Source organism: Catharus ustulatus, chromosome 11 (assembly GCF_009819885.2).
Source record: "Catharus ustulatus isolate bCatUst1 chromosome 11, bCatUst1.pri.v2, whole genome shotgun sequence".
In the NCBI taxonomy this organism is placed as follows: Eukaryota; Metazoa; Chordata; class Aves; order Passeriformes; family Turdidae; genus Catharus; species Catharus ustulatus.
This window is the reverse complement of record NC_046231.1, coordinates 9138197-9152627: the sequence shown is the minus strand read 5'-3', so window position 1 is coordinate 9152627 and position 14431 is coordinate 9138197. Positions and strand designations below refer to the sequence as shown.

The 14431-nt window shown below is 44.9% G+C and overlaps 1 protein-coding gene across 1 annotated transcript in view; it reads right to left on the bottom strand.

The window, feature by feature from the left end:
• The window catches only part of TENT4B (terminal nucleotidyltransferase 4B), a 38868-nt gene extending 26486 nt beyond the window's left edge, over positions 1–12382 (bottom strand). Inside the window, exon 1 of the mRNA XM_033069934.2 lies at positions 11706–12382. Within this exon, the coding sequence (XP_032925825.1) occupies positions 11706–12250 (545 nt within the window). The 5' untranslated portion in view covers positions 12251–12382. The remainder of the gene's footprint in view (positions 1–11705) is intronic.
• Between the last annotated feature and the right edge of the window lie 2049 nt (positions 12383–14431).

The following is a 14431-nucleotide window of genomic DNA, read 5'->3' as shown; positions in this document are numbered from 1 at the left end:
ATTTTGTGAGTGCAGTAAATATTATCCCATAAACAAACAATCTGTGACCTTCTGATAACTAGCACCACATGCTATCTGGGCAGAGGCGATGCTAACACACTCCCAGCAGACTGATGAGCACTCCCGGTGGATAACGGGCTTGGGAAAAAACCTCCACCTGGAAACTCTGATGGGAGCAAAAACCTGCAGCACCTGGCAGACCTTTGCCACCATGTGCACAGCAGCAGGTCACCCAACAGGAAGCTTGGCAATCCTTGCACAGGGTTTTGTCACACAGAACAGTGTGGAGAAAACTCTACTTCCACACACACAGTGGGTTCTGCCTGGCAAATAGTCTTGTTTATGACTTGATAAAATATTTGACTTGTAAGATTAGTTAAATGAAAGAATGGAGAGCAATGTAATTATTAACTGCTGTCTCTTTCCATCAGAGTAGATTTACATTTTCAAATGTCCACTCCAAACAAGCCCACACCTGACCCCAAGAAGGAAGGGACACTACCAGGCTTACCCTGCTCAGCTCAGAGCCAAGACAAAAGGCAGTCTGAGGTCCGGGTTTCACACTTGGCCACACAGAACAGTTACACACCCTGAGCACTGTGCTCACTCCAGAAACCCTCTGCACATCCATCTGTGCAGCAAACCTGCTTTGGAACTGCTCAGTAGGCAGGGCAACCAAGAACAGAATAAGACTCTGAGCACTTCTTCAGGAACATGGGATGAAACTGAAAATAATTTAATATCAAATATTAAGTCAAATAAGTAGGCACAGTTGCAGTGCATTAATAACTTTTCAGCTCCAAGATAAGAACATTTTCAAATTAAATCTGAAGCGTCAGAATGCCATCTGGAAAGTCAATGCAGAATCCCAAGCCTTTCCAGTATCTTCCTATATTTACAGTCTTTTGGACACTGGGTTTTTTTGTTTGTTTGTTTTTTTTAGAGGAGGGATTTTTGAACAGCATTTTGGAACATTCAAGGAATACAAAACTGAGCCCCAAGTTACTTTGCAACATTTCCTATACCAAAAGTATTCAAAACTTCTTACAAAAATATCTGAAGCTAGCAATTACAATTCAAATCACAAGGCTGAGTTTGTAAGTTAAATTCCTATTCCCTGAGCAAAATGGAGAGTGATCTCTCCATTACCAAGTCACCTGTTTTGAAACAAGTTTATCACCCGTTTATTACTTGTTACTTTGGTGACACTGCTACAGTACTAATACAAGTTTAGATGCACTGCTGTCATACCAATGCAAAACGAAAATGTAGTTCCCCTTCTCACTTCCAAGTGCTTAAAATCAACTGCAGTGGGTGCACTTTGAAGAAGGAGGAACAATCACACCTCCTATGGTAAAGGTATTAAGAACCTTTCAGGTAACTTTTTACTCTGATGAATTGTTATCTTTACAGTGAACTATGTTCAGATTAAACAACACAGTATTCATTTTGGAACTCATGATGTAGTATTATGTTCCCTTAAAGCTGCATATTAGAAACCATTAGTTCATACTCCGATCTGTTCTCTTGTCCTCAGATACTGTTACTTACAAGGCAGGACGCACAGGTACCAGGAACACCAGAGAGCAGTAACACTGCGAAGTATTTTGGAGTCAACAGCTCCATTTGCTCTGCTTATCACCCCAGGATAGAAAGCTACAAAAAATAACAATCAAAAAAGGATCTGTCTAAGCAGATCACAAAAAACTGTTTGCTGTGGTCCCCTCTATCAATCTAGTGATAAAAATGCACGCGTAAGAGCTTCCATGTTATGAATTGCAAAAAATGCTTCTTCCTCTAATGTAGGTGACAGATCTCATCCTTCCAAGTACCTGGAGAAGTTGGTCTCTGACTAACTCTGTGGATCAAATCACGGAGGCTTACCTTCTTTATTTCCCTGAAGCTTCAGCTAGTATATCTGTCAGAAAACTACTGATACAAAAATGAGAAGAAAATATTAGAAAATATTGCACTGAAATATTTCCCATGAGTCCAAAATGTTAAAAGACCAATCCACATGGAAAGATGACTTAGTAAAGACTCCACACAGCTACCTCAATTTCTGGATGTGAAGACAGAAGAATCAGCACAGGATGGAAAAAGGGGACTTTCAATGGTCTGACTCAGACCCAGCATCACAAAGGTGATTACTGGAACTCACACCAGGTTGGGGCACCCCTGGCATGGCACACCTGCTCACACCATCCACATGTGCATTAACACGTGTCCACAGTCTTCCAACAGAAGTAGTAAATGCAGAGTGAGAGGCTATGCAGAGCTCTGAGAAACACCCTCAAGATTCATCCAACTCACTTGCTGGAACCAGTCTCTAAAAATAATTTGAAGACACATAAAAGTGTCCTGTGTACCCAAAAAGTTAGAAGATGCAGCAGTGACCAGTTGAAAGACAGGCATAAGAGGGTCGCTGTGAGCTCACAAAGTGCAGAATCAACAGCAACTGAAAAAGCACGTTTCAGCATGCCTGAAGCAGGTTTCCTTCAGAGGAGCAAAGGCTGAAGTGAACTATTCCAGCATAAAATGTTCAGTGACTTGCTGCCTACAGGCAAATACCACGCGCGGCACAAAAAACAAGGGAGGAAGTTTGTTAATACAGTTATTCTCTTCTTTACTCCTAGGTACTTCTATGACAGGAGCTGACACTGTTACTTACTGCCATTGAAACTTTATCTTTTACCAACTCTATGTGCCCTGTCACATTTGTCCAGGTTGTAATAACTGCAGCTTCACTGGTTAGATCAAATAAACAACACAAATTATGTACAATGCAATTACAAAGGACTGTACTGTCCTTTCTGCCTCACCTCAAAAACTATCCCATAAGAAATCTAACAGCTTGTGGAGGCAAAGTTCTCTTCCACCTGATGTTGGAAACAGAGGTATATGTAAAGAAGCTGCTTACCTTATTAAACTAGTTCTTCAAGGCAAATATCGACATGAAAATTTTCTCATGTGCGTACCTGCCAAGTATGACTACTATAGCAGTCATTCCCCATGGATGAATGGGCATAAGATACTGAGTCTGAAGCACAACCTGAGTATATAGAAGACCCTCAAACACATGAGTTGAATCACACAACTGGAGAGTGTTACAGAACAAAGCAAAAATTAAATAAAATTAGCCTTAGGACCTAACTTTTTCAGCCTGACTCAGTACTGTAACCTAAGACTGATCTGCAATCACTACCATTATTCAGATCAAGACAGTTCCTTCACCACACTATGTTTAACTCAATACTTTAACTGGCAGCTGTGGAAAGCTTGCCAACCAGGAGTGCCTCTGAATACATAAGAGATAAAGCTAGATGCAAGGCACGAGTCCTTCACACCACTTCCAGAAATGATATGCATGCTTTAGATTAAAGCCAAAATCTTACTGAGGGATAAGGGGGAGGAATGCAAATGCATAGAAAGGAGTATACTTTTTATAACAACCCCTTTGAAACAAAAAAAAAACCCTCAAAACCAGAACAAAAACCACTTGCTTTTTGTAGCACACAGGAAAATATAGCTGTTCCTGAAGTAACATAGGAAGCGAACAGCTCTAAAATTAACAGTGAGAATTAAGAAAGCTTAAGAAAGTAAGTTATCGCACTTCCTCAGTCTAGCTTAAACACAGCATCAAGAGGTCAGGCAGGGTCAACAAGCTTTGATTAAGGACTCCCTGTCTTCAGACTATACACACTGACTCATAACAGAAAGATCAACACCTTAGTCATCACTCAAACTACAGCACAATATTCCTGCACGCTGTACTTTACAGGACAGGTAAAGAAGAGCTTATCTATACTTAATATTTGTGACAGGTTAATGCAAGTTATTTCAGGTGTTACTACATCCATAAACCAAGTAATTGTAAGAAATCACGTGATACTTTCAATGGGTGTCCTTAAATGTAACCGAAAGTCAATCTACACTGAGTGAAGGTGATGAGCCAATGTTGCTACTCATCTATACACCTCTCACTTATCATAGAATACTACCCTCATTTCCCTGATTCAGAAGTTTCTAGAGGATTTTAATGTTTGAATTTATCCCTTATTATATTCTATTATATATTATATATTACATTACTTGTAGGATCACAATACTATTTCCTCCACACCATCTTAACATATATCTTCAATATAATGTTGGCTACTTCTCCCCTAAGAGACTACACTGACAAGACAGAAGAGTGGAGGTGCACAAACACCGACTTTAATTTTATGCCTCTGCTGCCATTGCTGTCCAGTAAAAATCCTAAAAAATCCAATGTAAAACAAAAAATTGCACAATGCACACAACAGAGTATGGTGATGCAGAATACCATACCATAAAGCCTTCTCAAGCAATTGTAGCAAGACTGTGCCTCTTTCACAGAACATCGCTTTTGAACAATTCAGATATGGACATCATACCATGGAGGATGTTATGAGACCGTCAGAGAGGCTGATCTGGAATAAGGGCTGCCAAATAATCTTAACTGTCATCATGGGAGGAAGAAAATTAACAGATGCTGCATCCCAGCATAAGACATTCCCAGCCTCAGGCAGCCAGTTCACCCTCACTCTGAGCTGCTGGCTAGAGCTGCCCTCCCACCTGTGACCCACCCTGAAAGCCTGGCAGCCCCAAGGGACACGATCAGGGTGGCACAGTCTTGCACAGATTTTGTGACACAGCTTTAAGGGTCAGGAAGACAAGCATCAGGGACAGGCAGTATCAGAAGACCTGTACTGAACGCAGCAATACTGATACCTTGACTGCATGACTGTGATACAACACACAGTATCACCAATACAAAGTTCCTGGGAAGATTTATACCAACTCTAGTGATCTGTAGGAGTGAGTTTAGTACAAACCTATAAACAAGAGTTCTGCTCCCTTGATTCATGTCTGTCTCTTGTTTTGATATCCTAAGTTCATAGTATTGCCAGAAAAAAAAATCCTGCTGGGTTATCTATTGCTTAAAGTTACAAAATGATTAAAGTTCAAATTGCTCCTGCTATAGCTATTTGCAGCCTAGGAAAAACACCTGAAGCTCATATTGAGTTCAACAGCTTTCCTCTCGTTTTCTTGCTTATAGAAACCTTTCCCTTAGCCCCCATTTCTAGGCAAAGGCACAGAAAGTAATACTCAAATACTCATGACATTTTGAGCACTCTTTGGCAGCTCATCCAAAAAGATAATTCAAAAAGAGAAACACTCATAATTTAATAATTTCTAGCGTGTTTAAATAGTTAATGAACATCCAACTGCCCACTAAGAACAGCAATAGCTTACACTTGCTTATAATATGTATTATGCACGATTTCCACTGGTTGTGTTGCTCTATCACTACCAGCCCAATTCCCTCCCTCAACACAACACCTAAGCTGGCTCCTGCTGCCAGTTCCAACATCCAGCAAGGAGAGCATAGAAACCACTGTTTTACATCACATACAACATAAACAAAAAGCTTTGAAGCAACAGTCACCTCTGAAATTTTGGCATAGGCATGATTTTGGGAGCATGTACAGCATATTGAAAGATGTGTTCAGAATGCCCACATGATGAGATCAACAAAAAAGAAATATTAAGTATTCCTATTATTGCCTATTCTATCATTTTAATAGTAAAGTTATGCACACAACTCCTGAAAATCACATTTAAATTTTCCAAAGTAAATTCCCAAAGTGAAAAACAGACTTTACATTCTAATTTTAAATAAATTATTAGAAAGGGCCAAGGAGCAAAGTATAATATGGAGATAACTGAAAAAAAAATTGTAGAGGAGAAAAAAGTAATAATATCCTCTCATGATACAGGTCTCCATCTATCTCTGTTTCCTAGTACTGACAATATGATACCAGGCTTCCTAAAACTGACCTTAAGCTAACAGTTTGACAATTAAAAAACAAGAGCTACAACCTCAACATAGTTTAATATAACACTAATAAAGATCCAGGGTGAACAGATCCTCCTTCTTCAATGCATACTGCTGTGTAAAACACACTGCAGCTCTAGGGAATCAGCAAGCACACAAGAGGGAATGACACACTCTTCCTATTACTTAATATAGACATCTCCATCTACCAAAAAAAGTCTGCCAAACTTCTGTTCCTTATATAGCCACTCCAAGGTAAATAGGTATCCAAGACCCAAACAGAAGATATGAATTGGAGAAAACAGAACAGTTCACAAGAATACATCCACATGCTGTTTCCTTGCACATGCAGAAATCAGCAGCCTCTGAAGCCCTCCTCAAACTGTTTAAACAAAACATGCTGAAATGTCGGCCCTATTCCAAAATACTGCAACCTCAAGTAATACTGTAATATAATATTCACCATATACCTCTCAAAAGATTTCATCAAACTGCCTTTAGTTTGCATCTTCATCCCTAGAAAACCTGTTTCTCTCTCCCAGCCCTTCCAAAAGAAGTAATTTCTTACTACAGGAGGCTGTGGGGAAATATCCGGTTTCACTTCCATAAAACCCAGCTGACTGCCTCCAAGAGCTGCACAAGCTGTCACAAGGGTACTGCCAGCACGGTGCTGTGGCATGACTCAGGACGAGACAGAGTGACAGTGGATCTCATCAGATGGGAGCAAGGAAAGGATCTGCACTCCAGTCACATCCCTGCACTTGCACCTCCCAGCCGGCATACACAGCCACAAGCGAGCACAGAGCACTGCTCTAGAAGGCTTTCTCAGGAAGCAAGCAGATTTGTGCCTATGGATTCTTCCAAATAACTCCTTTTTTACACATGATGTATGCAGCGAGTTCACCTGCAGCCTATGTTTTAATGTGCCTGAATTCACCAAATCCAAAACACATGCAACTACTCTAACAGAGGATGCATAAAGTCATGCACACATCTTGTTGTTCCATCAGAAGTCTGTGCACAAAGGTGTTTGTTTCACCTACATTAAGCTTTTGTGTCAAGTAATGTAACAGTAAATCAGGCAACAAGTCTGCATTTGAGTTAAGCACTTCAGAGTATATAATGAAAACCAACACAAATTATAGGGATTTTATCAGCTTTCCCTAAGTCAGGCATTCCAGCTGGTTTTACATTTTGCTGGAGGTTCACAGGCTTGCTCTGCTCACACTACACTCAGCTCTTTCTGTCTGTGCTCCAGCCCACATGGAAATCATGCTCCCATGGCTGATACCACGCAAGGGCCTGAGCAGACAGAGCTAGGGACATGCAGGGTAAGTTATCACAGGCAGACAGCAGCCTTAATGTCCCTCCATGTCCTCTGGTCAGCTCACACCTGGGACAATGGGTTTGTGTCTGCCTTAATGCACTTTGCTTCTTTCAAAAATGAGACTAAAAGACCTGAGAAGCTGACAAACTTCACATGAAAAACTCATAATGGAATTTCTATAGCAAAGACTTACAGCTTTAAGCTATTTTCTTCCCTCAAGTAGTTATGGTTTTATTTCATGGTACTCTCTGTAATCCTGGGCAACCTGCTGGGAACCCTTATATTAAATAAGCAGAAGTCTGCTCAAGTCTGTGCCAACCAGTTCAGCAGCATGGGATTGTGTGCATGTCTGTGTGCAACCCCCTCCTGTGGGGGTCACAGGATTCTCTCCCTTTCTTGGCCAAGTTTCCATCAGTACTTCAAAACATGCATTCAGTATTTCAAAATGCAGACTTCTATCTAATCCATGTTTCTTCTCAGCAGTATACACCACAAATTTACCTCCTTAAACCCACACATTAACAGGGTTCTTGCCTTCAGCTGCAGATTACTATGAAAACAGCTCCCTACAGAGTCCCAAATCCACATCTCCTTCCTGGGAACTGTGTAGCACTGGGCTCTTTCCTTTGGCAAAAGAACCACAGAAACCTACAATAAATAGGCCAAACTTAAGTGCAAGTCTTTATTTTTGGGTTTTGTTGCACTTAAGGCTTCTCGTTTCAGCAGTTCTTTTGTCACATTTTAGCCAGGCTCAATCTAAACACGGTGAAAGCTGTAAAATAGCTATTTCAGTATCCCAAATACTTTTTCTTCCTTTCTAATTGTGACACTACTAACATTATTTACTGCTGCCCTTGAGACACACACACAGAACGCTGTCCAAAACCCCCAACCCACACATCCTCCTACACCCTTGAGTTTTGCTACTAACTACCCTGCCAAGGTAAACGAAATTTAACTCCTTAAAGATATGTATTAAGTCAACAGTAACATCATTCTCATGTTGTGAAACCTTTCATTCATATTCTGCATTATCTGTTCTTTTCAGAACTGCTGTCTGATGGCAATCCCTGGAGGATAGAAGACATGGAAGCTGACACTGACTGGTGCAAGGCAACTCGCAGGCAGCACTACAGAATTGATTTACCACCATGTTAAGAGTGCTACAACAAAGTAGAGTACCTGTCATGCAAACACCTGCATTATTAATAGAACTGCAAGTCTGAGAACTCAGACTAAGGAAAAATATTAAAGACAGGCCAGAATACAAGGTACACAACAGCATCATTAACTCCAAGGGAGCAAAAACTCCCTGGTGTTGAATGTATTTCAGCACAGGAAAATGTTACGAAATACTGTGCATACTTTGTAAATAATCTATCTTGAAACCAAACCCAACACCACTGTGGGTTATTTTTAAATTATTTTATTATCTCTTCTCATATGTGCACATAGCATTAACTAAGAGAGTATATTTCTTAATAATAATAATAATAACTTAGCGGAAAAAAACCACAAGATTTGACTGAACAGCTACTTAGCTTTTAACCAAAATTTCAACATATGTACCTCACCTAAATCTTTAGACAGCTAGTTACACGCTGTTATGTGTTTACATAATCTGTTCAACTTGCTAAAAATTATTGGACTGGTTTTCCAGACAGTTGATCAATAGAATTGCATATTCAGAGCTCGTTTTGCACAGCCATCCACACAAGTGTCATCCATGGAAATATGAATGCCACATGTCAGCTTTCAACTGTGTTTGCCAGCAAATCTGGTCTCATCTTTCTGAAAGAGGGACTGTTCCACAACTCCGTTGTATTCCAAAGAATCAAAAGTTTAAAGTGATCAACTTAACAAAATTACAGTACGGTATACAGGGAAAAGCACTGAGAGCAGTTACTACATTTTCACAATTTGCATAGTAACAATTAGGGAAGAAAAAGATACCCTATAACACACAGGTAATGATATAATAGCAATGCTTGTATCTTTTTTCCCCAGTAACTTCTAGAATTACTGAATGCAATTTTGGAGGTTTGCATTGGAAACAATGCATTTAAAATATTTATTTTAGCAACAACGGTATTTGCTAGGTTACAAACCTCTCTATCCATCCTTACTGCCCAGCATCTCAGGAAGCAGACAGACCTTAGAACAGACAGGTGATGACGAGAAGCTTGCAGTGGGGACAGAGCAGCACCTCAGGTCACACCACAGGCACAGGAGGCTTCACCCAGCCTTGCCAGCAGGTCACACTGCAACCTCCACAGCACCTAGGCATTGTCCAGGCTTTCTGAGGAAGCTTCAGCTCCTTTTAGAAATTATTTCCACAATTTTTCATTCAAGATTGCTAGCCAACAGCCTCTAAAACTTTTTATAGCTTTTTAAAAAGGAAATTTCCATAATTTAGGAAAAGCAATGTAGGGGTGTACTTGAGAGACATTCTACCTTTGCTCTGCTTTGAATAAAGGAAACAGCTAAAATAGAAGCTCAGTATCATGTAAATTTATGTCATAAACTAGACAGTCAATACACATGCAGACTAAGATATCTGAGTATGTCTTGATGCTGCTAAAAAATACTCCACAAGGGCCTACCACTTGGAGTTTGAAACTGATTCCACCAAATTTTAACTCTAGTAACACTTTGAATACTTTGGCAAAGTTGATGTTATTATTGTTATTAACCTCTTGTTGAAGCTCAATCTTTTTTCACCCCATTATTATTACTATTACTCTCTTGTTGAAACTTACCCTTTTCCACTCTGTATCCTCAATACAGAAAAAAATTTACTAATTTAAAATAGAGAGCAATGCACTTCTAAAAATGTTCCTCAGCCTCCAAGTAAATAAGTTACAAGGCAGAATACAACCAGAGTCCAAAAACTAACCTACAAAAATTCAGTACTTAGTTGAGTGAAGAAAGTTGCAGAAAGTTCCAAGGTATGATGACTAAAACACTTTAAAAAGCATACTTCTGCCGTGCCATTTTATGAATTATTATAACGCCAGCAGTAGAGGTAACATAGGAGCTGGCAAGGAAACAGGGAGCCAGAGGTGGTAAGAACTTGTCTTCCAAAACAACCAGCGAATTTGAATAGTCATTTTGGCAAATCTGACAGAACAGCAATTGTGGAAGGCAAAGAGGTTGTTACTTTCCTGCGTGAGGGGGCTGAAGGACCCTTAGGTACAAGCTGAGCACACAACTCATGCAACTAAATCACTACTGATTTCTAAACTGAGCTCTGCCAGGCCTTCAGCTCTTACCATACACCTCCGTCATCTAGACCATGGAGGGTTCAAGGCAAAGGTTATGTTTTGAAAAGCGTGAACTTTAAAAAAAAGAAAAAAACACAGTTGTTACCAAATGGCCTTTATCCAGGGCATCACCCATATCAAAAGCCATCACTGTGTTCTAAAAAAGGGGAGGGCTCAGGTAAACAGAAAATAGGTGATTGCCTGTCCATCTCCATGGGCTCGTGCAATGCCAACTGATGAGACCTAAGCTAACACAAAAACACTAATGACAAAATATTTCCATCAGCATATGCATTCCATAGTCAGGGATCCATGACAACCATTAATAACCCCACACTAAAATCCACTGCACACTGTACACGCATGGAAGTTATTTCTGAGAGCAGGTGCCTGCCTGTATGCAGACCTTCTTTGTCAGGTCTCAGAAAACACACTCCCCGGGAAATCACCTAGTCTGTGCGCTTTCTTTTGACACCAGCAGATGATTATTGTTTTTTTAAGTTCTAGTTCCTACCACGCATTTGTTCCGCAGGCAGCACAAAGCGTTCGAGGCGAGCTTGACAGCGCTGCGGAGGGCAGGAGGGCAGGCGTGCCGGCCGTGTGCCTGTCCCGGCCCCTGCGCCTGTCCCTGTGGCTGTCCCAGCCCCTGTCCCTGTGCCAGCCCTGTGCCTGCCCGGCCCCGCCGCACGTGCGTGAGCAGCGAGGGCAGCCCCGGCGCGACAGCAGCGAGCACAGCGCGAAGCGGCGCTGACAGTCCGAGGAGCCCGGCGGCACCGGCGGGCAGCGTGTAACACGTGCACGGGCGGTGACAGCGGAGGGCCGGCGGGGCTCCGGTCCCTGCGGATAGGCGTGCCCGCCCCATCAGCATGCACACGGGCACCGCCGCCGCACGCGTGCGGCCCCGGCCCCGCGGAGCCGCCGCCCCGGCGGGCGGGACGCTCGGGCTGCCCTGCACAGGCCGCTCGAGCCCCGGCGGGGCGTAGCTGTCAGCCCGGCCGGGCAGCGCTAGCCCGGCACCCACCGCCCCTGCCCGACCCCGCGGACGCGGCCCGGCTCCCTGCGCCACCCGCCGGGCCCGCGCCGCGCCCCAGGTGCCGCGGCCCAGCGGCCCCTCGGCGGCCGCTGCCCGGCCCCGGCGTGCGGCCCCGGGGCGGGGAAGGACCTCGGCCCCCGCCTCCTCCTCCTCCTCTTTCTCGGGAGGCCGAGAGCGGCCGGGCCCGGTGCCCCCCTCACCCGCCCCGCGGACGCTCACCCCACGACTCCCTGGCTGTAGTTCCTCTTCTTCCAGGGGGTGCCGGTGTAGAGCGGCTCGGCCAGGCCGGGCTGGGCGCGGGCGGCCGGCTCGTCGGCCGGGGCGGGGGCGCGGCCCAGCAGCAGGCTGTAGTTGAGCCCGAAGGTGCTGGCCTTGTTGTCGCGCTTCCTCTTGTTGCTGGCGGCAGCGGCGGCGGCGGGCGGCGCCCCCCGCGCGGGCCGGGCCCAAGCGGCGGCCCCCGGGGGCGGCGAGGCCTGGCGGTGCCCGCGGCTGTGCGGGTTGTTGGCGCTCTCGAGCGGCAGGAAGTCGGGCGGGGGGTCGGCGCGGGGGGCGCGGTACATGCCGGGCGGGGAGGCCGGGCCGGCCGCGGCGGGGGCGCTCTGCTGCTGCTGCTGCTGCTGCTGCTGTTGCTGCTGCTGCTCCTGCTGCTGCTGCTGCTGGAAGTAGAGGTTGCGGACCCCCTGCGTGGTCTCCCAGATCTGCATCCACAGGCGGTTCGAGGGGCCGAGCTGCTCTGGCTGGAACCAGGCTATCCGGGGATCCATCAAACGGGGACCCACCCCGGCTGATCTGCTCCCCGCGCCGCGCCGGCCGCCGCCGCCGAGACCCTGTCAGCGGGTCCCAGCGCTAATGGCGGCTCCTATGGAAGGGCAGCTCCGCGCCTGCCTGCTCGCTGCTGCCGCCGTCGCTCCACAGCCCCCGCCCCTCCTGGCGAGCGCGGCGAGGCGGGGCTGGGCCGGGAGAGCCGGCGGCACGCGGGCCGCGCGCAGCACGGGGGGCGGCGGCGCCCCGGCCGCTCCCCCGGCACCCCCGCGCTGCCCCCGGGCCGGGCCGAGGCGCGGAGCGGGGCCCGGGCCCGGCCGCTCCTGTCCCGGCACAGCCGCTGCCGGCGCGCAGCGGCCCCGCGCCCCACGGGGCAACAGCCGCGCTCCCCGGGCCGAGCGCTCGCTCCGGCCCCGCCGCTGCCAGCGCGCCGGGCTGCGGCTCGGGCACACGGAGAGCTGCGGGCAGATCCGCGCCAGCGTGCCCCTGTCCGCACACCGACAGCTGCCGCTGGCCCCCAAAAAACTCTTGGGAGGACGCGGGGGGGTAGTTCACGGTCTTCCTGCCTTTCATTCCGCACCAAAGGAGGGGCAAAAGCAACCTCGGTGCAGATTTTGTGGATGGAAAAATGCAGCACATACATACACAGTACCCCAAACAGCAACACTGAGTAGTACCAGTTCTTGTCAGACTCGGTTTTATTTTTAGTGTTTTCATACTACAGCCTTAAAACATCTTTAATATCAGCTACAAAGTTTCCAGCATTTTGCAGGAAGGGCCTGGTGCTTCCCCCACTTTCAGAATTGCATGGGAGAGGATTTCTCTTTAGGAAGCTGGAGGTGGAGGGTTTAGAATTAAAAAGTCACATTCCAATTTCAAGCATTCCATGAAGAGTTTGCAAAGAAGACTCAGCACCATTTCCTGGTGACAATCAAAGGCTGAAGTTCTCGCCTCTCCCCACAACCCCAGAGCAGAACACACTGTCCTCTGCACTCCTGTGTTGTGTCACAGTGTGTCTGATGTGCAGTGCCAGAGAGAAAACGAACCACAGCAAGAAGGTGAAATTTGGGGGGTGAGTTAACAAACTTAATTGCTTAGAAAATCAGTACCTAAAACTACTATTGAAAGGCAAATAGAAACTAGTGGGACTTGAACATGTCTTGGAATTGGGGAATAACCACTATGAATAACCCTATTTTTCAAACTCCATGTTCTTCAGTTATCCTGAATATTATAAGCATAACAGGAAAACATAAAATGTTCCCTGTACATCAAAATGTTAAATAAAGTTTCAATTAATAAACTTTTAAATGCAACAAAGTGTAAGTCAAATAAAAGATTTCACATTATCTTTAAGAAAGTAACAGGAAAAAACAACTGATTTGTTTCCTTTTCTTTTTAAATAAAGCTAATTCCGCAAAAATCCATTAGGCTACACTGACAGTGCATAAATGCCAACAAGTTTTGTTATAGGACTGAGGTTCATTAATTTACAGGATTCCTCAGTAGCAACTGTAGTCCCAAGCAAATATAGCCAAGATGAAATACACAAATGCTTTAGAATAGCAAGTATGCCATGGGGGACATAAAAAACAAAACCCACACTTCAAGATGGTCAAATTGGATTTTTTTTGATCACCATTTTGAATTTTAACTCTTTTTTTTACTAAAAAGGGAACTTGCAGGATAGGTTATTTGGAAACATTTGCATTTACTAGCTGAATCAGCCATTCTTCCATGAAGTTCTGGAAGTGCTTTTCACTCTCCATTTGAAGGGGTGGAGAGGAAGGAAGAGGCTAATGCAATATTTCTTAAAAGTTAAAAAAAAATCATGTCAGAGGAGAAAGAAAACAATTCTCAATGGGATTTTTATCATAGCAGGAACACAAAACCAGTAGACTCTTTACTGAAAGCCCAACACATCTTTCAGCATGGTGCAGGGATTTATGTGGGCACCTCCCAATGCCAGGGCCGATCAGGACCCTCACTGTGATGAACACACAGCAGCCCCAATCACTCCAACAGCATACAGATTATTACAGTGGGATCTTACTTCAGCTCCCAAGTAGTCTTATTGAAACCCATAACATAGCAGTAATGCAAGGAGCTCCTGACACCCAGATTCAAAAGCAAAAGCATCTTCTTATATCCTTGTGAGTTCAAGCCTCAATTTACAGTTTATG